The 27,982-nt window shown below is 42.3% G+C and overlaps 1 protein-coding gene across 3 annotated transcripts in view; it reads left to right on the top strand.

Moving 5' to 3' along the window:
• Positions 1-3,062: 3,062 nt before the first annotated feature.
• Positions 3,063-27,982, top strand: part of LOC114920933 (uncharacterized) — a 100,248-nt gene continuing 75,328 nt past the window's right edge. For 2 of the 3 annotated variants that reach the window (XR_010667577.1, XM_065961797.1), the window contains exon 1: positions 3,063-3,508. Coding sequence is in view for 2 of the 3 variants with exons in the window: in XM_065961797.1 (XP_065817869.1) it covers positions 3,433-3,508 (76 nt within the window). In the remaining variant the exon portion in view is untranslated. The remainder of the gene's footprint in view (positions 3,509-27,982) is intronic. The other variant, XM_029279739.2, reaches the window with a different exon arrangement.

Genomic DNA, 27,982 nt, shown 5'->3' with positions numbered 1-27,982 from the left:
CCATGTCAGACGTATCTGCACCAGGTAAGGGCAGGAGGTTATCAATTTTGTCTCTGATGTCTAGAATTTTGCTGTTGAATAAGCTCAGGAAATCATTACTGCTGAGGGCTAAAGGAATACGAGGTTCAATGGAGCTATGACTCTCTGTCAGCCTGGCTACAGTGCTGAAATGGTATCTAGGATTGCTTTTGTTTTCCTCGATTAGAGAGGAGTAGTAGGCAGCTTGAGCGTGACGTAGAGCCTTCATATATTTTCTATGACTATCCTGCCAGAACAAACAAGATTCTACCATTTTGGTCGAGTGCCATATTCTTTCAAAATTTTGCGACGTTTGTTTTAGAGTTCTGGTTTCTGAGTTGAACCATGGAGCTAGTCTCTGCCGTTTGATAACCTTCTGTTTTAGGGGAGCAATCGAATCAAGAGTAACTCTCAGCGAATCCACTGCATTAGCAACAAACTGATCTAGCTGAGAGGGACTAAAGCTATCATAAGAGTTTCCAAATGGGCTGAAATATGGTACTGAATCAAAAGCAGCTGAAATAGCTTCCTTAAATCTAGCTACAGTACTATCAGATAAACTTCTAGAGAGCACATTTTTATTAAGCAGAGATCATTCTGGTAGGACAAAGTCGAAAGTAATAAGGAAACGGTCTGATAGAAGAGGATTTTCTCGGAAAACTATAAGGTTTTGGATTTCAATGCCATAAGCTAAAACAAGATCCAGGGTGTGGTTGAAACGATGAGTAGGTTCGTTTACACCCTGGGTGAACCAATAGAGTCTAATAATGACATGAAAGCTGTGCTAAGGCTATCATTATCAACATCCACATGGATATTGAAGTCACCTACAACAATTATTCTATCACTGCTAAGGACTACATTTGATAAAAATTCTGCAAATTCAGTTAGAAATTCAGAATATGGGCCAGGAGGGCGGTAAACTACATCAACTAGAACTGGCTGAAAGGTTCTTGAGACTGGATGTGAAAGCCTAAGAACAAGGCTTTCAAAAGAAGAACAATTCAGCTTTGGTTGAGGGTTAACTAGAAGACTAGAATTAAAAATAACTGCTACTCCACCACCTTGTCCAGTGTCTCGAGGTATATGAGTACTAAAATGACTGGGAGGAGGTTGACCATTCATTGGTATGTTGTCACATTTCTATAAGTAAATTAAAACACCAGAGTGCTTTTTGGCATTTTAACGCTTCTTTGCTCCGCAATAAAAACTTTTAGAGAGTTTTAGGTTTTTATGGTAGAATTTTAGAACTGCATGTCCTGATTTTAAGTGTTTAAGACAGTGGTGGAATTGTGGGGAGGCTGAAATCCGGAATCTCTGTCAGCAATACACTCTCAATGTCACGCAGGAAAAGAAAAGCCCTGACAGACCTGCTGGGCACCAGGGCCCAGGGAACCCTCATCAGATCAAGGTTCCAAAGTGTGGCCCAGATGGATGCCCCATCCAAGTTCTTCTTTGGACTGGAGAAAAAGAATGACAGAGCAAATGCATTCATCGCCTTCGATCAGCGAAAGGACACAAGCTGAAAGAGGCTGGAGACACCAGGAGACATGCTGTGGACTTCTATTCCGGACTATACAACAGTGACAATAAAGACCTGTTTGATTAATTCTGTGACAGTTTACCTCGTGTCTCTGAGGACTCCAACCTGCTGATTGGAGAGCCTCTACAGGTACAGGAGCTGTCTGCAGCTCTGCAGAGCATGGAGGGAGGAAAATCTCCCGCAATTGATGGGCTTTCTGTTGACTCTTTGGGATGAGCTGGGAGGAGATCTTTCTGTTTTAAATGAGAGCCTGGCTGAAGAGTTATTGCCCCTCAGCTGCAGAAGGGTAGTTATCACACTGCTGCCAAAAAAAAGGTGATCTTCAGGAGATCAAGAACTGGCGTCCTGTTTCCCTGCTCTGCTACATATACAACATCTTCTCCAAAGCTCTTTCCAACAGTCTGAGGGCTGTCATGGACCAGATCATCCACCAGGACCAGACCTAAACCCTTTTCACACATACAGGAATCTCCTGAAAAACTCTGGAGATTTGGCTACCCGGAGGTTCTTTAGGCTATGTGTGAACGCAAACAGCCGCATTTTTCGCGTGGATTTTACCCGGAGTTTCTCCGTCCAGAGTCCTAGTATTTTTTCTGCAGAAAGTCAGAGTGAGCTGATGTCTGAGCATGGCAGCATATGTTTATGTCAAGTCTTACCTCAGGAAATCCCCCGACCCCCCTCCACAGATATAAAACAATTTACAGCAAGTGAAATATATTTTGCAGAATGTATTAAAAAATAAAGAAAGTTAAATATATTTCGCATCAGTCCCTACATTTTGGGTTAGGGTGTTTTTTTTAAATGTTTTTGTGTTTAATAAAATACTTTTGCATGTAGTGAAATGTTTTTGCAATCATGAAATATTTGCACAGTTGACCTTCAGGGCCACCGTTACTTAAGCTTTATTGTGCTGAAGGTAAGTTTGTTTAGAGCCTGGCATTAAACACACAGCGGATGACAGAGAAGAGAAAAATCAAATTCCAATGATTTACATAAGACCTGCATTCAGTATGTTCACCTTTCTGAATGATTTGTTGGGTTTTTGCTTTACTTATATGTTTAGCTCTTCTTTTGGGGGAATGGAAAGTCCTTTTTTTTATCTCTACGTTACATCACATGACACATTGAAAGTATCCTAAAAACAAATGTGTGAGTCACCTGAAACAGATATAATGATTCTTAATTGTTGTATATATTGTCCATCTTGCAACACATAATCTTGCCAAATCAGCAAAGCAGGTTCAAAATGGATTACAAAAGGGAGATTGAAGAGGATGAAGAGCCATAAAAGAATGCAGCTGCAGCAACAGTGTAACGTCAGAGCTACATAATGACACACATGCACACACTGTCATCCCTATTCACACTTCAGTCAGGGAAGAGTCTGTCTTTTCTCTGCAGCAGGCTTCTCCTTGTCACCCCCCCCTCCCTCTCTCTCTCTCTCTCTCTCTCTCTCTCTCTCTCTCTCTCTCTCTCTCTCTCTCTCCTTGTTCATGTTGTTTTTGCTGTGCTCTCTATCTGAAGCAGCAACACATATGAGCACTAATGAGTGTAGCAACCCCAACGCAGAACTCAGATCAGCAAAACAGCAGCAGCTGCTTGACAGCATCTCAGGCAAAGAGAAACAGGACTGATCTGCATTTAGCGAGAAGGAAGATTCGGTGTTAAGCCAATTACAGCCCTGGGAAAGTCGAACGAGAGGTGGTGATGTGGCTTCAGTGGTAAATAAGCAGTCAGTTTTGAGAGAGTGAGAGGAAAGGATTAGCTCTAGAGTAACAGCTGACCTTCTCCACACTCTGAAGCTGACTCTCAGTGCAATCATTTATCTGGCTAAAGGCGAAGAACCTTTCCCCTCCTGGAGGAGTTAAACAATGGAGGAGACGCTCACCTGCACCCGAAGCCCTTTCTCCCAGGTGTTTGGACGTCAGGGTCAACTCATGCAAGCCAGTGAGTATTGACGACAAGCTAAAGTCTGCAAAATATCAAAATGCAAAGGTTTCACAACCTTCTGTTATTCTGATTGAGTATACAATGGATGTATGCCTTGTGAATGAAGTGCATCTAGAGTTCTTTTTTTGTTTTTTGCTTTAAACAAAAACTAAGAAGCCATGAAAAGGAGTCTTTTAGTGGGATGTTCTGATTTTAAATGATATATTAAATTACCTTTTTTATAATGCTTCTCTTTTATCAGTTGTATGAGGTGATAATGTATTTTCTGTCTTCTCTGCTCTTATTTCCTAAGGCATCATTCATAATGAGTATTTCATTCATGTGTTATATATTCTTTACTAAGAAATAACAGCCTAATACATTGTGGCAAACAAGTTAAGTAAAGATTATTATCAAATCATATCTGGTGTAATACAGTTTTACAAAGCAAAGAGTTAATGCTAATAGACTGTGATGTTCCTTTCATGCGCATGAGAGATGTGTGATGTGTGAGTGCATATGTGTATGTGCTAAGGTTTGTGCAAGAGTGGAGCTTACAGTCTGAAATGACATCTTAGTATGTGGGCTAATTTGAGTACAGATGAATCATATAAGAGAGCAGATTGTTTTTCAACCTGGTTGACAAAAAACAGAGTGCTGACAGCATTGATTCCCATTAACTGAGAATTTAACATTCCCATTGCATCTGTGTTAAAAACTGCCTATGTGATGTACTTTATGGGAATCACTTTTTGATCAATATCTGAATGTCTTATCTTCAGTATATGGTGCCAGACACCCACAGCCTCCAATCAACCCCTATGTGTGGGTGCATACATGCACTATTGTTCTTGTATATGAGACTTGGCGTCACTGTGTGCTAGAGCTTTAAAGCTCTTTGGTTGCTTTCTATTTTTTTTGGATCAAACCTCACAGCAGGATAAAATATGCCTCAGGCATTCTGTTCCAAGGTCAACCCCTAACCCTGTCACATTAGTTCCAAAACAGAAAATAGCACCTTTTAGCTGTGCAAGGTGTAGTGGGATGCAAAAGTTTCTTTAGTACAGAAAATTATTTTATTTCCCGTTCAACTTCCCATATAAGGCAGGGTTGTTACTTTCTTTGTCATGAATTGAGCTGTTCTGGTTTTATTTTGTTATTGATTAATAAATAATGACCATTGCTTCTAGGCTGCTGGTCTCTACAGCATTGGAAATCTTTGAATCTAGAACAGAAGCTTTCCTTCCATCTTTTGTAAACCTGCTCCTGGTGATTTCCTCTGTTTTTAGGTCAATGGCTGCATTTTGTTTGTTTGTTGGAGCCTTCAGTTATGTTCACATTGGCTAAGATTGGTTAGCTTCCCTAATCTGAAAGATTTAAATTATTACTCTCTTAACATCAAAAGAGATTGAGGAAAGCAGCAGTCAAAGTGCAGAGTTCTCATTTTAAATATCAGTCACTGCAAAGGTGATCTCTAGGTGAATTAAACCTAAATGTCACTCTCTGGTTTTGATAAATGACTTTATCATTGCATGTGTTGTGTTGTACTGCAGTCAGTATTGCGTTCCCAAAGTTATCTATGCTCTTTGAAGCTTGTGCTGCATGTCTGAGATTTTAGATATACGAGGGAGGGAAGTGGAGGGAAAGGAGGGGATGATGGAAGGAAAGCAGAAGAAGCAAGGGAGAGGATGCTGGGGGGTGAGCAAGCTGCAAATTGTCTGAATAAGAGATGCATGTTTTTTATTCTATTTTTAGCAACAACCATACAAACTGTTACACAGCTTCTAGCAGACTAATCCACAGTAGCGCTAGCTGGTAATATCTGAACGGAAATTATAGAAGGATTTATTGTTATCTTTGGCTGTCACTCATCATTGGCTCAAAAGTCCCACAGCATATAGCTCTGTATATGCAGAGACCTGCCTGAATTGTAGAGAGAAAATCCATTACATGAGTGTTGCACATGCCCAAAGACTTGAATATTAACAACCTTCTTGTGAAACCCTGGCAGAACACACTTGACAGATTTTTTTTTTCATGAATCCCATTCACGTGGCAGAGCCAGGTGCTTAATCCTGCTACGATTTATTTTACTCCCTGCTGAAGCTATGATCTGCTCAGTGTATAGTGAATGTATATTATATAGTGTATATGTGTTGTGTTGTCAAAAAAATTCCTGAGCATACAAGGCTCGCACTTGACTGTAGAGTGTGATAACAACATTTTTAATAGTCATTTTCTTGGGGGAAAGTTTGTTTTTTATGTTTTTAACTTATTATGGTAAGTACTGTTAATAAGTTCTGTATTTTTAAAATGTTATTTAACCTTCAATTTAACCAGGAAAAAGTCTCATTGAGATTAAAAATCTCTTTAACAAGAGCGTCCTGACCAAGACAGGCAGCAGCACAATTACAAGGTTTCAGACATAAAACACTTAACAACAATTTACATAAATAAAGTAATCACAAAATGAACTATTCATCAGAATCTGTCATAAGTCATCAGCAACAAAGCGATCAAAAAGGGCAATATGAATTAGTTAAAACATCTACAGTCAAATGTTTCTGCCTCCAGATCATTAAGACGACCTTTAAAAACATTCATGAAAACCAGCTCCCGAAGATTTAAAGTATCTTGCAACCGATTCCAAGAAGAGGGAGCAGCATACTTGAACGCCCTTTTTCCTAATTTAGTACAGGCTTTATGAATATTTAAAAGTTGTAAATCCTGCAAGCAAGGATGGTAACTTCCAGTACTTATTTGAAGTATGTAGCTCCATAGGTAGGATGGAAGCAGACTGAGAATACCCTTATAAATAAAAATATGCCAGTGGTTTAGTCTACGTGCAGACAAGGCAGACCAACCAACCCAAGCATACAAGGAGCAGTGCTGAGTAAGAGCTTTAAGATTGGTGATAAACCTCAGCGCCCGATGGTAGACAGTATCCAGCGCATGTAGGCTTTGCGAGAATGCGTGCATGTAAATAGCATTGCCATAGTCTAGCGGAGACATAAAAGTGGCAGCAACAAGTGTTTTTTGGCCTTAAATGAAAAGCAAGACTTTAATCAATCAATCAATCAATCAATCAATTTTTATTTGTATAGCGTCAACTCATAACAAGTGTTATCTCGAGACACTTTACAAAAAGCAGGTAAAAGACCTTACTTATTGCTATATTACATCTACAGCCTATCCATCATGAGCACTTTAGCAAAGCAGCAAAAGTTACAGTGGGAAGAAAAAACGTGCATCAAGAGTAATGTGGTCCCTTTTCCTAGTTCTAGTCAGTACACGAGCTGCAGCGTTCTGGACTAGTTGAAGAGTCTTTAGAGACTTACCAGAGCACCCTGACAAAAGAGAATTACAATAATATAACCTGGAGGTAACAAATGCATGAACTAGTTTTTCTGCATCATTTTGCGGCAGAATATGCCTAATCTTAGATATATTACGAAGGGGAAAATAGGCTGTTCTTGAAATTTTCTTGATGCAAGAGTTAAAGGACATATCTTGATCAAATAGAACTCCTAGATTCCTAACACTGGTGCTAGATGCCAGGCTGATGTCATTAAGGACAGTCATATCATTAGAAAAAGTCTCTCTGAGGTATGTAGGGCCTAGCACAAAAATTTCAGTCTTGTCTGAGTTAAGTAGCAAAACATTTCTGGTCATCCAGGTCCTAACGTCCTTAAGGCACGTTTCTAGCTTACATAACTGACTGGTGCCGTTGGGCTTCATTGATACGTAAAGCTGAGTATCATCTGCATAACAATGAAACTGTATGGAGTGTTTCCTCATAATATTTCCCAGAGGAAGCATATATAATGTAAAGAGAATTGGTCCAAGCACTGAACCTTGTGGCACTCCATGGCTAACTTTTGTGTGCATAGAGGACTTATCATTAACATGTACAAACTGTGATCGATCTGATAAGTAAAGATAAAGATAAGATAAAGATAAGATAAAGTTTATAAAGATAAACTTTATTGATCCCCCATGGGGGAAATTTTTGCATTACAGCAGCTCAAGAAAACAGGAAACAAGAATATAATTATTAAAAATAGAAGTTAAAAATCAAACATATTTACATCAGTTAAAAAAAAAATACAATAATAGAAAATTACACAGTATCTACACTTCCACTTGTGGAAAGAGTTATTGTTATTAAAAACACACAGTGTGTAGCATTATTGAAATGGGTCATGAGGTGGTGATGCTGTTAAAGAGTCTGATTAAACAATCTGACGGCAGATGGGATGAACGACCTGCGGTAGTGCTTTGTCTTGCAGGGTGGGTGTCTCAGTCTGCTGCTGAAGGAGCTGATCAGGGCCCCCACAGTGTCATGCAGGGGGTGAGAGGGGTTGTCCATGATGAATGTCAGCTTCACTAACATCCTCCTCTCACCAACCTCCTCTACAGAGTCCAGAGGACAGTCCAATACAGAACTGGCCCTCCTGACCAGTCTGTTCAGGCTCCTCCTGTCTCTCTCTGTGCTCCCTCCTCCCCAGCAGACCACTGCATAGAAAAGTGCAGACACCACCACAGTGCAGTCTGGGGTGACTTCCTGCGGAAGTCAATCACCATCTCCTTTGTCTTGCTGGCGTTGAGCTGAAGGTGGTTGAGCTCACTCCTGTCGACAAAGTCCATGATGATCTGCCTGTACTCCTGTTCGCTCCCCTTAGACACACACGCCGCGAAGGCTGTGTCATCGGAGAACTTCTGCAGGTGGCAGCTCCCAGAGTTGCACCTGAAGTCCGAGGTGTACAGGGTGAAGAGAAAAGGTGAGAGAACTGTCCCCTGAGGGGCCCCTGCAGACCACCATGTCAGACTCACAGTCCTGAAGCCTCACGTACTGTGGTCTGTTGGTGAGGTAGTCCGTTGTCCATGCAGCCAGGTGACAGTCCACTCCCGCCCTCTCTAGCTTCCCCCTGAGCAGTGCAGGCTGGATGGTGTTGAAGGCACTGGAGAAGTCAAAGAACATGACCTTCACAGTGCTGCCTGCGTTTTCCAGGTGAGTCCAGGATCTCTGCAGCAGGTAGATGACGGCGTCATCCACCCCGATGTTCGGCTGGTAGGCAAACTGCAGAGGATCCAGATTTGAAGTCACCAGGGGGCGGAGGTTGTTGAGGATGATCCTCTCCATGGTCTTCATCAGGTGAGAGGTGAGGGCCACAGGTCTGAAGTGGTTAGGCTCCCTGGGGTGAGATGTCTTCGGGACTGGCACCACGCAGGAAGTCTTCCACAGAGTCGGTACCCTCTCCAGTCTCAGGCTCAGGTTGAAGTATGCAGAAGAACCTCACAGATCTAGTCTGCACAGTCCTTCAGGAGTCTGGAGCTGATGCCGTCGGGACCTGTGGCCTTCCTCGCCTTTTATCTTCCTCAGCTGACTCACCTGATCAGCTGTTATGGAGAGGCCGTCAGTGGAGGAGGAAGAGAGGGCTGTTAAGGGGCGGGGGGGCAGGGTACTCAGATGGAGTGTCTGAGAAGCGGGCTGGTCTGCACTCTGGTGGGTGGGGGTGGGGTTGGGAGCAGAATCAAATCTATTGAAGAACAGATTCAGTTAATTTGCCCACTCCCTGTCTCCTGCTTCAGGGCCCCTCCCACGACCTCTGCTGTGACCTGAGATGTTAATCAGGCCCCTCCAGACTTCCCTTGCATTTTTATGTTGTAAATGCTCCTCCATCTTTGCCTGGTAGCTGGCTTTCCCCACCTTGATTTTTTCTTGAGCTCCTTCTGCACCCTCCTCAGCTCCTCTCTATCTCCAGATCTAAAAACCCTCTTCTTTTCTTTGAGCAGGGTTTTCAGCTCAGGGGTCACCCAGGGTTTGTTGTTGGAGAAACACTGTATTTTTTTGGTGGGTACAGTGTTCTCAACACAGAAGTTTATGTAATCTGTGATACAGTGGGTTAAGACGTCGATGTCCTCTCCATGTGGGCTGCTCAGCACCTCCCAGTTAGTGGTGTCAAAGCAGTCCTGCAGTGCCTTAGTGGCCTCCTTAGACCACTTCTTCACATACCGAGTTTTGGGGGGTTGTTTTTTCACCATAGGTATGTAAATGGCATGCAGTCTCACCAGGTTGTGGTCTGAGCGGCCCAGGGGGGATGGGTGATGATCTGTATGCATCCTTGGTGTTTGCATACACTAAGTCCAAAGTTTTATTGTCCCTGGTATGGCAGTCAACATACTGAGTGAAAGTAGGGAGAGTGGCAGACAGGGAAGTGTGATTAAAGTCTCCTGAGATGAGATTAAGAGACTGGGGGTGTGATGTCTGTAGCTGAGACACTACACTGTGGATGAGTTCACAGGCTGCTGCAGCGTCTGGCGAGGGGGGGATGTAAACAGTCACCGAGTCAGGTAATATGGCCGAATGCTCACAGCCAACAGCTCCACATCCTTAGTGCAGCGCTGTTCATCAACGGTGATGTGCCCAGAGTTACGCCATCTCTCATTCACAAACATCGCTATACCCCGCCTTTCTTCTTACCACTCTCCCTCACGCTCTGGTCCGTTCTGACGAGGTGGAAGCCATCCAGAGTTACGAGCGCGTCCAGAGTGAGTTCATTCAGCCATGTCTCCGTGAACTGCATGATGCTACACTCTCGGTACTCCCTCTGAAGCCGGGAGAGCGCTGTCAGCTCCTCCATCTTATTAGGGAGAGATCTTACATTCCCCATAATTAAAGACGGCACGGATGGTTTGTACTGTCTTTTCTTTTCCCAACACTTCACCCCGGCTCTGCATCCCCTTCTCCTCCTCCGTAGTTCTGCGGGGATGTCCGGTCTTTCGGCTGGATGTATCTGAGGTTGGCACAGCGCAACCAGCTGTTCGCGGCTGTAAACAATGGAGCCATGACTGAAAATTACAGCAACAAAAAGTCAATATTAACAAAATAAACTAAAAAACAATAACGAGGGGGGTCGGAGCTGCCGTAACAAGCAGCCACCCAGAGCGGCGCCGGATACGGAAGTCAAACCAAGTAGGATTCAAACCAACTTAAAGCAGTCCCTGTAATTCCAAGTAATTCTTCTAGTCTGTGTAATAGGATTTGGTCAATAGTGTCAAAAGCAGCACTAAGATCCAACAAGAGCAGCACAGAGAGAAGTCCCCTGTCTGAAGCTAAAAGTAGATCATTTGTAACTTTAACTAGTGCAGTCTCAGTGCTATGGTGGACTCTAAATCCTGACTGAAACTCCTCAAATAAACTTATTTCTAAAATAAAATCCTAATTTTAACTTTTTTTTTACCAATTGCTGTTTCTGTGCCCAGGAGTTTGAGGGCTTTGAGCACTTCTGAGACTATAATGACTTTAAAACTGAAGGATTGACTACCCGTTACATAACAGTCAGAAAAAAAAGTAGGGGAATTATTGAGCTTGAGCTTATTGCTAAAAGAGCCAAACAAGGAGCCAGAGGCTATGCAATGTTCATTAAAGCAACCAAGCATTTTGGACTAATCAGTGATTTTAAGTGAGTCCTTAACAATGCATGGAGGAAGCTCAATTCCATTTTTATTTCCAGCCAAGGATCTAATTGTCTTCCAGAATTTCAGGGGATTGTTGAGGTTGCTTGAGGTTTCTGAGAGGAAATGATCAGCTTTGGCTTTGCTAATTGCAACTGTGAGGGCATTGCACATCTGCCTGTAAAGCAGCCAGCCTGAATCCAGACCTGATCTCCTGGCTTTTGCCAATGTTATATTTAGCTCATGAAGTGAGTTAGATAAATCTAGGGTGAACCATACATTATTTCAACCTTTAACTCTGTATTTTCTGAGGGGAGCATGCTTATCAACATTTTTTGTTAAACCATCATAAAATAATTTCCATGCACTTTCAACATCAGGAATATTATGCATTTTCTGGCAGTCAGAATGAAACAGGTCATGAAAAAACCCTTGTTCATTATAAATTTTCATGTCACACTTTATAATGGTGCGTGGCTTGGCTTTGGGGACTTTTATTTCTCATTGAGTCAATAACACAATGGTCACTAATGTCATTTGCAAAAACAGAAGCAGTTGTGTTGGGGTTGTATCAAGTCAACTTTGGTTATATTCTTTAATAATTATACTTAATTATTAATAATATAAATAAAATATCATTAAACTATGTTTAATCTCGTTTTGGGGCACCAACCTGTAATCAGGTAAATATAACCAAAATATCACTCAAATCAGTCTCAAATTAGTTATTTAATTACTAATATTATTAATAATGAATAACTATATTTAATAAATTGAAGGCGTGAAATCCGTACACAAAGCCTTCGCACCCAGCTTATATCACAATGTAAATACACCAGTAATCACAAACAACTGCTCTCTTAAATTATAACAGAATTTATTTAAACAAAGCAACATCAATCCAAAATCAATGAACTTAATTAAACAAATAACTATTATAAACTAATCTAAGCAACAAACATTATCAAGCAAAGGCTTGTGGAAGGGGTGTGAATGTAGGTGTGTGTGTGTGTGTGTGTGTGTGTGTGTGTGTGGGTGTGTGTGTGTGAGAGAGAGAGAGAGAGAGAGAGAGAGAGGGGGGGAAGAAGAAAGGGGGGAGATGGCTTCGTACCCACGTGGTCGTTCACGATGGCGCAAACCTAACAAAGACCTGGGTGCGTGCGCGTGTGGATGAAAGGGAGAGAAAAGGGGGGGAAGATTACTTCGTCCCACGTGGTCGCCCTTCCGATGGCACACACCTAACAAAGGCCTAAATGTGGCCTTAAGGTCTAAAAGAGACCGAGTTCGGCCCTACACGATCGGTGTCTCTGATGCGTCTGGATAGCCGCGAGTGTATAGATCTCTGTGCGTAATGGCGCGGTGGTGGAGTTGGTCTACAGATGTACGTTTACGCAGGAATATGTGTGTATGTGTATGTTCGTAGAAGGGGAAATAAAAGAGAATAAAAGAGAAATGCGTGCCTGAAGAGGCCGGATCACAGTCCGACTCCCGCGCCACAACTCGGAGTAATTCCCTTCATTCACAGAAACAAACCAATAGCCGAATTCAGGTTAATACGGCTTACACTGGCCTTTCTGATCAGAAGAGTAATACCCGGTTATAACGTTGTTACGCTAAACACATATAGGACGCAGCGGTCCGAAACAACAACAAGAGTTTTAAACAGGTAAAACTCAGGATGCAGCGGTCCAACAAAGATAAAAATTACAGTTTCTGCTTCGATCAACAATTGATAAAAACACTAATTCTGCCCAGACCTAATTAAGCCTCACTTGTGAATCGCTTTGTCCGCGATTGGTGAAAGGAAAAGAGTCCGGCGATAAAACAGATCTTCTGTCCGTCCTGGTGCAGAGGCGTCTGATGGCGGCGAGGGTCCCTTACGGCGAGAGCGGCTTCGTTGGTTCTCCGTCGAGTGGAAAGATGTCCTTTGATGTCCTTTCGTTGCAGGACGGAATAAGACCGTTATCTTTCTGATAATCTGTTATAGTCTGACGCTCTCCGAGAAACTGAGATGCGTTCACTGGACAATCCGAGCTCGGAATTTAGAACACTGCCCGCCGCGGATTACCTGCGTGCCAAAAACTTAAAACAAAGGAAGATTGTTGCAGGAAACAGGAGAAAAGCTTGGATCTCCGAGCACCGAGCGTGGAAAGAGGTCGAGCAATGGAAGTCTTGGAGTTTTGTAGCCTGGCCTGCTCCATGGGGGGTCTACCTCAGGTCCCCTCCAATGAGGAGAGAGAGGTTCCGGTCCCCCCTTACTTCACGCGTAGGTGTGAAGTACCGCAGGGGATTCTGGGATTAAGAGTCCTTTTAGGCCTCTTTGTGATCTCAGTGAATAACTCAAATGAGGCTTTTACAGAGGTGCAGGCCCAAGTCCATTGTTTGACTGTCCTAAGCCTGTGTGGCCCAACAGTTGTGTATTTATGAGGAGTGTTTGTTAGAACAAGATCAATTAGAGATGATTTTTCAGGACATTTAAGATTGGGTCTAGTGGGGCTATCGACAATTTGAAAGAGGTTTAGCGAGTCACAATAAGCTTTAAAATCATCAGATACTTGTTTTAACCAGTTCCAGTTAAAATGAAATTAATCATAACTCATAACTATGCGCTTTGCAAGGATTTGGGACATCAGCTATTATTTTTTCAAAGCAAAGTATATTTTATTACATATTATTGGGGTGGAACACTAAGCATAAAGTACAAATTATTTCTTTATAAATCTCATTACCAGTTGGAATTCCCTGTCAGGGATGTGCACTCATGAACAATATACTTGGCAATAGATTAATATTCATTTCAAATGAATGATGGGATGATAGTTAAATGGTGGAGAGTGCTCAGATCTCCCCTCTGATGTCATGCTGAGGACAGAGTTATTTCCTTACTTTAATAAAGAAAAATAAAACATACATCTCACTATGCCATGTTTTAATTATTTTGGTACTGAGACCATGCAGGGGATAAGCTGTGAGCCAATGAATGGAGCAGAGCAATTCAGGTGAGTTTGATTGATAGAACTTAATTGTCAGACATGGTCTGATATTTGTCTCGCATCACAGCGGGTCCATTAGCGACAAGTTTAAGACAAGATACAAAGAGGCAAACATTTGACCACATTCAAACGCCAAACATTCAGAGGCCTTCAACTTGCTTTGCTCGGGGATTCAGCTGTGCATTCAATTTTAGAATTGGTTGGTGAACAAAAGATTGTTTCAGTCAACTTGGGACCCTGTAAAAGACCATACTAATTGTATAGATAAATTATGCTGAAGCATAGTTTAAATTCTTATAAAGGACAAATGTCTGTTGTTCACAAATTGAACATGATTTTGCTTTTAAATGAATTGAACATGTTCTGTTCCTTATTTCAAATAAGATGTTATTCCTTTGTAATATCAAAAAAAAAAAAAAAAATCTGGTAAAGTAATACATCTAAAAAATCTTATAGGAACAACTTTTCTGCTCAATAAAGGTACCTTATAGCTTTTACTCAATTTAAACAAACCTTTTACAGATAGATGTATAAATAATGTTAGATTTAATAAAATAATAAAAACCTCACTTTGAAAGTAAGTTGTATGTAACATGATCAATCTCAAAGACAAAGTTTAACTTGACCATGACAACTTTGTCCTATTTTTGCTTTCCTCTGATTTTCATTTCTTTATTTGTTTAAATGGATTTAACTGAGTGAGAGATTAAGGTAAAGATAAACTAAGGTAAAATTCCCCCCTGCAGTTCTCCATTATGTGTATTTCAAATGAAATTCCAATGAGATTAATGACTTTCAAAGGCAAGATTAAAAAAGTACATAATTTAGTAAACCAGTCAAATTTGGAGACTGTCTTTTCTTACCTTCCACTTTAACCTTGAATATCCCCTTATACCTCCATAAACTTTCAGTAAATCCCAGCTCAGGAGAGGAGGATGTGATTTGAAGTTTTAATACGTGACCACTGAAGATGTAGAACACATTTTTGGTCTCCTTTGATGTGAATAATTCCTCTCCTTCCACTTGTATTCTGGCTCCAGCATACTTAAAAATTCCTTGCTACTCCTTACCTGGTGGGCTTTCCCTGCAGCAAGAGATTAGCTTCATGCTCCTGGTTTTGCTAATCACGTAGAAAGAGTCACATTGCATCAAGTTTTAAGTAACAGTCAGCGTGTGCGCTCTCAGCAAGGTAACTATATTTTTCCTCCCTGGTGAGTCACAGATTGGATTCTGTTTCTCTAATAAAATAGATGTATTGGATGAGCTACAGCAACAGGCCGTAATTGAAGCAGTAAAACAACTGTTATATCTCCACTTTGTCTGGGTGCCTGTATAACAATTAATAGTCGTACTCCGACTGAACGTGTTACCATTTATTGGATGAATACAACAGCGTGGTGTAACTGCGGCATGACTCGTAGTAACAAGGTAACATAGCCCCAGGCAATTGTCTCTCGATGGTGAACTGGCTGAAGGTGCTGATGCAATAGGTGTCCCAGTCTCTTTTTTAGTCATACCAGCAACTGAAACTCTTGTCTCAGGTGTGGTGGGGTCCAGCACTTTTGTTGGTAGTTGGACTGATGTGTTGACAACTACATCTGGAAACTCTCCAAGATGCAGCTCTGTAGGCACTGTTGAGGTTTGTAGAAGCTGATCAACATGTCTTCTCCAGACACTATCAGAAGTCTGTACAGTATAAGACACAGGTCCAGTTTGAGCAACAACAGTGGCTGGAATCCACTTAGGATCGCTGCAATAATTCCTTGCCAGCACAGCTTCTCCTGGAATGAAAACTCTGTTCTTGGCAAGATGTTCTCTGTGCATTATCTGTTTCTCTTGTTGTCGCTGAACAGTATCTTTTACCGTTGTCGGTTTCAGGAGGTCAAAGTTGGTACGCAGTTCTCTCTTTAGCATCAAGCTAGCAGGAGATGTCTCTGTGGTTGCATGAGGGGTGTTGCGGTATGTTAGCAGGAATTTATGTAGTCTCTGATGTAGTGTTCCTTGCCCACGTGATGTTTTCAATGCATGTTTCATAGTCTGAACAAATCTTTCGGCCAGACCGTTTGTAGCGGGGTGGTACGGAGCTGATCTTATGTGTGGTACTCCATTTGCTTGTAGGAATGCAGCCATTTCCTGTGAAGTTGAGGTCCATTGTCAGAAACTAATTGTTCAGGAGATCCAAAACGGCTGAACATTTCTCCTAGTTTCTCTATTGTCTTTTCTGCAGTGGTCGATCTCATGATAGCCACTTCGGGCCATTTGCTGTGTGCATCAACAGCAACAAGAAACATTCTGTCCTCAAATGGTCCGGCAAAGTCAATATGCACACGATGCAATGGATCCTGTGGGAACTCCCAAGGATGCAAGGATGCATGTGGTGGGTTGTTTCAGACTTTGTGACAAGATGAACAGCTGTTGGCCATGTCTTCTATCTGTTTGTTAATGTTTGGCCACCAAAAGTAGCTTCTCGCAATTTCCTTCATTTGCACTATTCCACTGTGTCCTGAATGAAGTTGCTGCAGCATGTCTTTGCGAAGCGATTGCGGAATAATCACTCTCCTTCCCCACAGCAAACATTCAGACTGGACAGAGAGCTCCAATCTCCTCCTGAGAAAAGGTTTCAGGTGCGGTTTATCATCAGCAGTTCTACCCTTGACAACAGTGTCCATGACTGCAGATAACTCAGGGTCGTTGCGAGTCTCCTTCTTTACTTGTACAGCTGAAACAAGTGCTTTGGCCACCTGCCTGAAATAGAATATGTCACAGCAATACACACAAAAAAAGTGTTTCCACAGTCATTAACAAAATACAGAAATCTAACCAATGAAGTCATACACACCACAAAGCAAACATCAGCTAGCACAAAGGTGATCATGCACACACACATACAAAAAGTAACTACTCATATGCTTTGGAGAACAGATAGGTTTTGAGTTTTACTTTAAAAGTAGAAATAGTAGTGATGGACCTAAGGTCAGCAGTTTGTTCCAGAGAGAAGGACCACAGTAACTAAAGGTCCCCTCTCCGGACTTTGATCTGATTCTGGGTATGGCTATAAGACCTTCACCTGATGACCTGAGGGTCCGGGTTGGGTTGTAGTCTGTTAGCAGTTCAGAAATGTACTCAGTAGCTGAACCATGGAGTGCTTTATGGACTAATAATAGGATTTCGAAGGTGATTCTGTGTTGTACGGGGAGCCAATGGTGAGTTTTGAGGACCGGACTGTCAGGACTCTGGCTGCTGAATTTAGAATAAATTGAAGTGTTCCAACAGATTATTTGGATAATTCGGCATATAGACCTTTGCAGTAATCTTACTTGGCTGAGATAAAAGCATGGACTAATTTCTCAGCATCAGTTTGGGATATGAAGTTTCAGAATTTTGATTTGTTCCACAAATGGTAAAATGCTGTTCTGGTAATGTTGGAGAAATGATTGTCAAAGCTAAGAATCCCAAATAATGCCAAGATTTCTGACCTGCTCACTGTATTTCATGGACATGGATTTGAGGTGAAGATGGATATGCTGTCTCTGATTGAGGTGCTTGTTACTGAGGTGGAGGCCAGAAAACACATTTTATTTGGTGTTCTTTTCAGGAATCTATTTCCACATACTCTGCGTGCGCTGCTGACTGCAGACTTTACCATTAGGTATAGGTAGAATTGCCTTAGGCCCCCAAACTGCAGGGGCTGCACAAAATGCCCTTAAAGACATTTTAAAGAATTTTTATCTATTTATGGTTATCTGTTAGTGATTCTTTTTCTTAAAACTCCCTACGCAAAAAAAATGTCATCAGAAGAATGGCATATTCATATAAAACTCATATCTCATGGCCCCCTCCCCCTTCGTCTGCACTACAGTGACTATTCCATGATGCGCAGCCTGTTTGAGGAAATGATTGATGCGGCGAACACATTAGGCAGAGAGTTTTATTTTATTTTTATTTAAGAGACGTCCCCTTTTTATAAAGATGGCCTGGCAAAAGACAAAAGCGGGGGAGGGGGGAAGGTCAATGTTAAAAGGACAAACAGCACAGAGTGAAAGAGAGAGAGAGATGATTGGAACTTACAAACAAGTATATAGGAGAAGCGAAGCTCATCTAGCAGTGCAGAAAACAAGGATATGACGGGAGGAAGAGGAGCGCTGTTCGTTGTTGTCCTCACTTCCAAAAGTTATAAAATGTTTTATAACAGGCTGTGCTGCCCCAAAGTCCGTAACGCAAGCTTACAGATCGCTTCAACTGGACATGGTGAAATAAAGAAACAGACAGAGAAAAAGAAGCCTTTGGAGTTATTACCCGAATCACTGAGACAACAGCTTCAAACTTTGGGACTGCTTCGCGAGCCGGTTTACCCCCCGGAGAGGAGACGGAAACGGTGCGAGCGGAAACAAAAGCGAGGTAAACGTGGAGGCATAAGAGCGAGACTGGCTAAAACACCATTATGATCATTAAGTGCCGTCTTTTTTATCAACCAAGAGAGATAACCCTGCTGGTCGCTGTGTATATTCCCCCCACCACCAACAATGCTGATAGAATCAACGCACTTTGGGAACTTTACAACGCCATCAGTGAGCAACAGACAGCCGACCCAGACGGATTTTTTATCATCGCTCGGGATTTTAACCATGCAAATCTCAAGACGGTTTTACCCCACTTCCACCAACACGTGACCTTTCCCACAAGAGAAAGTAACATTCTGGACATGATTTACACATCAGTTAAAGGTGCTTACAAAGCTTCACCCCTCCCCCACATTGGCCACTCTGACCATATCAGTGTAATGCTAATGCCAGCTTACAGACCCAGGGTTAAAGTCACCAAACCAGTTCTGAAGCAGGTATGTGTGTGGCCAGTGGGGGCATCTGCTGCACTACAAGACTGCTTTGATACCACAGACTGGGAGATGTTTAAGCAGGCAGCCACCTACAACAACCACACAGACATTGAGGAGTATTCTGACACTGTTACCTCCTACATTAGCAAATGCATTGCTGATGTCACCACCACCAGAACCATCACCACCCGGGCTAACCAGAAGCCATGGCTGACAGGAGAGGTACGCGGGCTACTGAGGGCCAGGAACACCGCCTTCAGAGCTGGGGAGGCAGCCTGCCTGAGAACAGCGAGGACCAACCTGTCCCGTGGCATCAGTAAAGCCAAACGCAGCTACACACTAAAAATAACCGGACACTTCAAGGACAGCAGAGACGCGCGGAGCCTGTGGCGTGGTATCCAGACCATCACGGACTACAAACCCAAGCCACAGACCTGTGACAGCAACACCTCTCTGCTGAACGACCTCAATAGCTTCTTTGCCAGGTTTGAAGCACACAACAGCACGCCCCCACAGAAGACCACCCCCCCTCCCCACGACCAGAGCCTGTGCCTGACTGCAGCCAGCGTGAAGAGAACCTTCTCCAAGATCAACACCCGCAAGGCTGCAGGTCCAGACAACATTCCTGGCCATGTGCTGAAGGACTGTGCAGAGGAGCTCAAAGATGTCTTCACGGACATTTTTAACGCTTCTCTGAGTCAGGCTGTTGTTCCGTCGTGCTTCAAAGCCACCACCATCATACCCATTCCAAAGAAGCCCTCACCATCCACTTTCAATGACTATCAACTCGTTGCACTGACCCCCATCGCCATGAAGTGCTTTGAAAGGTTAGTCATGGCCCACATCAAATCCACCCTCCCCACCACCCTGGACCCCTACCAGTTTGCATACCGAGGTAACAGATCCACCGAGGATGCCATCTGTTCTGCTCTTCACCCAGCCCTCACCCACCTGGACACCAAAAACTCATACGTCAGAATGCTGTTCATAGACTTAAGTTCAGCATTCAACACCATCATCCCTCAGCAGCTGATCAGCAAACTGGACCAGCTGGGGCTCAGCACTTCCCTGTGCAACTGGCTGCTGGACTTCCTCAGCGAGAGGCCTCAGACAGTGCGGGTCGACGGCAGCACATCAAAAACCATCGTCATGAGCACTGGGGCCCCCCAGGGTTGTGTGCTCAGCCCCCTGCTCTTCACGCTGCTGACCCACAACTGCGCTCCATCCTTCAGCAACAACCACATTGTGAAGTTCGCGGACGACACAACAGTGGTTGGTCTCATCAACAACGATGAGACGCACTACAGGATGGAGGTCAGCCAACTAGCCACGTGGTGCAGAGCCAACAACCTCTTCCTGAACGTCGACAAGACTAAGGAGGTTGTTGTCGACTTCCGGAGAGTCCCCACTCCTAAACCCCCACTGACCATCGACGGTGCTGCTGTGGAGAGAGTGAGCAGCACCAAGTTCCTGGGGATTCACATCAGTGAGGATCTCTCCTGGTCAACCAACACCACATCACTGGCCAAGAAGTCCCAGCAGCGCCTCTACTTCCTCCGCAAGCTGAAGAGAGCACGAGCCCCCCCATCCATCATGTGCTCCTTCTACAGAGGCACCATCGAGAGCATCCTGACCAGCTGCATCACTGTGTGGCTTGGGAGCTGCACTGCTGCCAACCGCAAGACCCTGCAGCGCACAGTGAAGGCTGCTGAACGGATTATCGGTGTCCCACTCCCCTCTCTTCTGGACCTCTACGGTACCCGCCTCACCCGCAAAGCAACCAGCATTGTGCATGACCCCACTCTCCCCTCACACAGCCTCTTCAGCCTCCTGCCATCGGGGAGACGGTACCGCAGCCTGCGGACCGGCTCCACCAGACTAGGAAACAGCTTCTTCCACCAAGCTGTCAGGAAGCTTAACTCTCTTCCCTCTCTTCCTTCCCTCCCCTCTGCCCCCACAAACACTGGACGTTGAAACCCCCTCCCGTTTTCCACCAAGAACTCTGGACTAAAAACTCTGTACACTCAGTTTACTGCACATTGCACATACTGCACAAGTTCACTTTTTCTTTAAATTTTATTGTATTTTACTTTCTACCTTTGCACAATTTAGAATTTATTACTGTAAATATTATTTATCTTATTTTTACCTCATTTTATTTATCTATTTTTACCTTATCTTATTTTACCTTATTTTGGTTTTATTGCACCGCGGGACGGAGACAAACGAAATTTCGATTCCACTGTATGTCTGGCATATTTTAAACTTGACAATAAAGTTGACTTTGACTTTGACTTTGACTTGAAATGAAGAGAAATGAAGAGTTATTCAGCAGCCTCACTTCGGCTCACTTCAGCTGTATGAACCCGAAAAAGAAACAGACTTTCTTGTGATTTACTTGCAATTAACAGCAATGAAGTTTGCAGAAATAACAACATCATTGTGCAGATTTAAAAGAGTAGATTTTAATAAAGTAAAAGTCAAACTTTGTCAACTCTGTCCTCAAGAAGAGCAGATAAACAACATTTAAAATGCTTGCCAATTGAGGCGGTGGATGCGTTTCAGGAACTGAGGAAATCTAAAGGCTCATTGGTTTTTGTGACGGAGATGAAGAGAAACACAGACAAAGGCAGAGAAAGGGTAAATAGTTGTAACTATAATAGCATTGTTTATTACTTTTGTGTCACCATAATTGTATTTTCTTGTTTGTTATCCTATCACTGTAGTAGCCTTACAAAAGATATAACACAGTACGATGCGACCTGCTAGAACAGTAGGACATTCTCAACTGGTCTATCTTCAGGAACCACCGCCAACTCCTTCATGAAAAATCTGGAACAAAATGTCTATTACTTTCAACCAATCACTTTTACTTAATAGAAAATTCTGCAGTTTGCACCCAAGCGGCAACCTCCGCTCTTGAAAAATGAAGTCAATGCTTCCGCAAAATTCTGCAGTTCATCAAGTGTCCGCTTGAGGCTGGCTCCAGGAACCCCGGAAGTTACATACACACCACGGCCAAAAAAGCATAAATTAACATGTTTACAGCTGTGTACAAACAACGAGATAGGTCTGATTAGTTATTGTCATCATGTGCACACACACTTTTGTACGGGGGGTGATTTTTTTATTTTTTTTAAATGGCTCTGTTTTGATTTAATGAACGATATGTGTTATTCATAGTAGGGTTATCTAGGTAGGCGTGATGGAACAGTTCATCAAGAGGGTAAAACCCGCATCAGCTCCGGCTCTAAACCTGGCATTAGGTTGACTGCAAGTTAGGCTGAGGCAGCATTTCCAGGTTGGCGGCTCCTGCTGGAATCACAGAAACTGATTTGAATAAGACGAAATATATATGCTGTCATCATGAATCTGATTTGCTCTTCTCATTTGTGATAATTCTTAGCTTTATATGTTCATTCAGAATTAGCTGTTTACAGTTCAACCGTGAGCTTAGATGAAGTACATGATCCAAAGAGTATCTGAGATAATTTCACCACTAGAGCATTTTTGTCTTTAAAGGCTTTATATGCAATTTTTTGATCCAGCATCCTTGAGCAACAGCATTAAACCAAAACAACTTGCGGTGCATTGTTGTGTGAGCATGCTAGCGATCTTTATTATGCGCGTATCTTCACACTCCATGTACATTTATTTATTATTGATCTAGAAACACAGTTAAGCAGTGAGTACAGTATGTTATTCTTCTTTTCTCTAGTCCCTCAATTAAACAACTTTTATACACGAGGGGAGGAGTCAGCCGGCCGTCCCGGCACTATCAACAAACTGAAAATATGACTCGGGAAAACTCAGAAAACATCACAGACAGTTCGACTCGGGTGTTACACCCATTGTAGACAGTCATGACTCACAGAGTTATTTACAGAGGATATACTTGATTTCTATTATATTTAAGTGTGAAAAATCGCATATAAAGCCTTTAACGACCTACCTTCGCAGAGAAAATATGAGTGACACATTAAAAAAATCCTGCCTTGTGGATGTGAGATGTCTGGGAGTGCATCTGAAGTTCAACTCTTAACCTCAGTTGTTGATGCTCCTATCCCCATTTTCATCGTCAAAGTCTGAAAGATTAAAAAACAAATGAAAGTCTGTTTTTAGACAAAACACAGGAAAAGATTCACTGAGCCTCTAGATACTTGGCCTAGATTGAAACTTTGACAGTTTTTTTTACCAAGTCACTTCTAAACATGCGTGAAAAACAATGTAAGAAAACTTATCAAAGCATAAAAGTCAGACAGTTATGAAGTTGACTTAAGAGTTTCTCATATTTAGCAGAGGACTACATGTATTGAATCATTTCTGTTTGTGCAGAGTTTTGTGTTTGCTGTGACCAACACAAACTGCAAAGCATTGTACAAGACTTTTACTTTCAACAAGTCTGTTTATGAGCCCACAGCTGTTTATAAGGCTATATTATACGAATAAGTTATTATTGCACAAACAACCTTAGTCTAATTATGTTATAGCTGCTGTCCTTTTGTGGCACCATCATCAGATACAGTTTCTGTTTTTATTTCTCAAATATTTAAATGGACAATATGAGCCCATTCTGGTCTGTTATCCATTCACCAATTGAGGGTATTGTTTCAACTGCAGCAGAAAAATAAAGGCAAAGAGAAGACGGGAGCTCCAATCATTTAAAGCACAGCACAGCACATGCAGATGGAAAAAAATAAATGGGAACGTATTCTCAACTGGAGGAAGAAATGTGCAGATATGGTGAGCCATATCTTTCTGACACACAAATACACCCTAACTCACACTTAAACATGTAGAAAAAACATTCCTAATTGCAGCGCTAAACCTTCTCCTGGAAACAGCATGCCATTTTTGCTTCTCTTTCTCTATCCCGCCTATTACAGGGGTAAGAGACACTTTTAGTGGGGTTTAATGAGCTCTGCTGAAATAAGAGTTGTGCTCACTGCTTTCTACTTCACAGCTACAGAACCCCCAGGGTTCGGCTCCTCCAAACGAATGATGTGCATTCCAGAGCCTGTCTCATTGTAGTCACCATGTAAATCTAGTTTTGGTGGGAAGCCCGATGGAATTATGTGGATTTGTGTATATGCTTATAAACATGTATGGGTGGTAGAGTCGTCGCCTCTCAACCGGAAGGTCGAGGGTTCGATCCCCAGCTGAACAACATGTTCGATGTGTCCTTGGGCAAGACACAGGCAAGACACAGGCAAGACCCCGCATTGCTCCCGTTGTGGTGGCGGTGTCATGAATGGATTAGTGTTGTACTTAACTCTCTGATGTATATCGTTTTGGATAAAAGCGTCTGCTAAATGAATTATAACATTGTAACATGTATAAAGTCTGAAGGTGCCCATGACCTGTGGTTTAAACATGAATGTTAAATTTGTATCTGCTTTGTTTAAGCAGGAAACACAGAATAGAGCCGCAAATAGGGTTTGTTGTTATTAAAGAGCCATGACAAAAATGCATGAAGACTGTGAAAAAGTACATAACATGACATGTATAAAATCCTAAAGTCCTGTTGACCAGAATATAGTTTATCCTTTACCAGATGACATTAACTGCAGGGAGGTTAATACTTGAAAGCATCTCAAAAAACAAGAATATGGTCTGTTGTTACTGTGTTTGTTTCTCACTATTTCAATGCTTCAATATATTGAATATGTTGTACTTTTTCATTTAACGTAATAGTTGTATTGCTTTATATCTTCTTTTTTACAAACACCAATAGCCTATGTGTTCCTAGCCCGTCTACAAACCCCCAAATTATGAGAAAAGTCCATCCTCTCCATCTTCTGCCTGCTCCACTTTTCAGAAAATGTGTGCTCAAACAGGCCGTTTGGAGATTTTCCCTTCATGACATCACAAAGAGCAATTACCCCTCCCCCAGGTGGGTGTTTGTTCTGCCTTCTCACCGTAAAGAAGAACGCCCAAGCAACATCCCTTTCCAGAGGGGCGTGGTCGAACACAGCTCACTAGTATTGAAAGCTATATGGACACAGAAATAGAGGGGTTTACAGTAATGCTAAAATACAGGATCAGAGTGGATTTTTCACAGACATGTTTTGTGGACTTTTTGAAAAGGAGTATAAAATGGGATCTTTAATGCTTTGTAGCTGAATACTTTTCAGCACATTTTCATGCATTTTGTATGCTGATGATTATTGTGCAAGGTTTTCAGTGAAGGTGTTTGGTTCCCTTTGAAGCCGTAGTTCATAAACTCCCACCAGCCCCAACACTGAAAATCCACAGAGAACTTCTGAAAACCATTCAACACCAGAGCACACAGCAGTAATAATCCCTTGAGAGAATATAAAACCCTAAATGTATCTCTCTGCAAAGTATTAGTGATTCCCTGCATAGACATAACCAAGCATAAAAAACTGCACATTTAAACCAAGTAATGCATTTTTACAGTAATACACTGCAGTAAAATTGATGTTCATTTAAGACTGTTTCGCACCTGGGAGTGTTTCTCACTGTGATTTCTCTGATTTACAAAACATTTAAAAAATCTAATTTAATGTGACTGGAGTGCTGTAAACAACATAAAACTACTCTGGTTTACAGGTGTTTAGATTGGATTGATTCCTATACTGTGGTGTTTGATTGTTATCAGCTGGGGGCAGTATTGTACAGTATAACAAATGTTATTTGTTCAAATGTGTTTTGATTCTGCATTCCTTCAATTACAATCTGTGCCAAAGTATTTATTATGATGATAACCACTTTAGTGAGTTTAGGGCTGATGTCTCTTGTTTGTACAAAATACTACTACTTTAGAATCATGTGCTGGCCTACAGTGTCTGCTCAGACACAGGTACTGACAGGCAGTGCAGGGACAGTGCACTGTTTTATTTAAGTTATGATATCATTATCAACAACAACATTGACCAACTGAAAATATGAGGATGACCGTGTGAGTGCGTGTATCGCGAGAGTCGGACGAAGCGAGATTCAACATGGCGGCGCCCTGACGCTGGAAAACACATCAAACAGAACGGGCTTTCTCTCATTTATTTTGTAACCTAAATCTAAAGTAATAAGTCAAAGGATCCGAAGACAATTAAAAATCATCAACATCCCATCTACCCGGAACGTAAGACCCTTAAGGTGGAGGACTTAACAGACCTCGAAGCATTCATTGATCACTGTTCCTACCAGCTGCAACCCACCATGGACCCGGACACAGCAAACCCCAACAAGCGCAAAAAGACAGACTCCTCTACAGACACTGACGACCTACAAACAATAGAAATAGAGGTGAGTGTACTGGCGAGCATCAATAAAAAACCTCCTGATATCACTGCACGAAGAAATTAAAGACATTCGCAATAGCCTGGAGTTCGCTCATCGAAACATCGTCACACTACAGATCTCAAACCAGGAATTAGTAAACTCCGTCGAAGCTCTCAATGAACAAATGCATGCTGTTACTAAAGAAAACAAACTGTTAAAAGAAACCGTGCTGGACATACAAACCCGTTCCATGCGTGACAACCTCATCTTCTCCGGCATTCCCGAACAAACACTCAACAATCCGGAATCTCTCATCAAAAACTTCATGACAACTCGCCTGAAAATACCAGCCGACACCGTCAAAAACATAACATTTCACAGAGCTCACCGCCTCGGCAGATCATCAGACAAAGGACCCAGACCAATTATTGCAAAATTTGAACTATCAGCAAAAAGAACAGGTAAAAAAAAAAAGGAAGGGAAGTCTGCAATTGAAGTGGTTTTACATTGGTTTTGTTCCAGTTCTAGCCATTGGTTGTTGCATTTTTCTTTTTGCCAGGCTCCTTCTGATAATGGCAGGATGGTTGATTTATTCCAGTTTATGGTATAGTGAGAGACGGAAGAAATATTTGTGATAATATTGAAGGTTTCTTGTAATGACGTTGAAGGGTTTTGTAGGTGTAATAATAAATCATCTGTGTAGGGCTTATTTTATGCTCTGCTTGTTCACTGTAGATTCCTTTAATGTTATTGTTTTGTCTTATTGCTGCTGCGAGTGGTTCGATGAAAATTGTGAATAGGGATGGAGAGAGAGGGCATCCTTGTCTGGTCCCTTGGTGTAGTGTGAAGTTTGGTGAAGTGATCCCATTTGTGATTAATGTGGCCTTAGGTGACATGTACAGTGTTCTTACCCAGTGGATGAACGACTCTCCAAAACCAAACTTGCGTAAGGCGCTGAATAAGAATGTCCAGTTGACTTTGTCAAAGGCCTTTTCTGCATCCAATGAGATGATCATGGTTTTGTCCTGTTTTTGTTGTGATATGTGGATTAAGTTGAAAAGCCTTCGGATGTTGTCTGAGGCATGTCTGTTTTTGATAAAACCAGTTTGGTCAGGGTGGATTATCATTGGAATGACTGTCTCTATTCTTGTTGTTAGTGTTTTTGTAATAATTTTTAAATCAGTGTTGATAAGTGAGAGGGGGCGGTAGCTGGAAGGGTGGGTTGGGTCCTTATTGGGTTTCAAAAGTAATGTCATTACAGCAGTGTTCATGTGTGTGGGTATGTTGGAGGTTGCTTTAATTTCTGTAGTTACTCTATGGAATAGTAGTGATAATATGTCCCAAAAGTGTTTGTAAAATTCTGCAGGAAGTCCGTCTGGTCCGGGAGATTTATTGCTTGGCATTTTATGTAGGGCAGGGGTGTCAAAGTTCTATTGGGTCGGGGGCCAGATTCGTTCAAATGAGACCTCAAGTGAGCCGGACTAATTTTGCAGACATCACTATAACGCAACCCATGGATATATAGGCTAATGTATGATTTTTTTAAAAAGACCAAAAAAGGTACTTGTATAGAAAACTGCATGTTAACGCATAAAATGTAAAAGTACATTAAGCAGAGGGGTTAACTCTGTCATGTTGGCACATGGAAATATTTAAATGTTAATAATACATCTACTGATGCACAGACTTGGACACATCATCAGTGTTGTTTCCTGGAGTCACTCTGAGTGTTTCGGGTCTTGCAACAGACACCTTCCTCCAGGCGACCCAACCGAGGCTGATCAGACCCCGGTCTGTGTCCAAGTGGCATTCTACTACCCCCACTACTCTCCCCTCTTCAACCAGAGCCATCTGGAGGCTTTTTCCGCTGCCTCCACGTTGTTGCCTATGGCTCTTCTTGGGTTTGCACCTGTGTGCCGTAGGCTTTGCTCAGGGAGTGACTGGCAAACCCCCGACTGCCCACCT

The sequence above is a fragment of the Labrus bergylta genome, chromosome 12, assembly GCF_963930695.1.
Source record: "Labrus bergylta chromosome 12, fLabBer1.1, whole genome shotgun sequence".
NCBI classification, from domain to species: Eukaryota; Metazoa; Chordata; class Actinopteri; order Labriformes; family Labridae; genus Labrus; species Labrus bergylta.
Note: the sequence above shows the minus strand (reverse complement) of the source record. Positions and strands in the feature narration are given on the sequence as shown.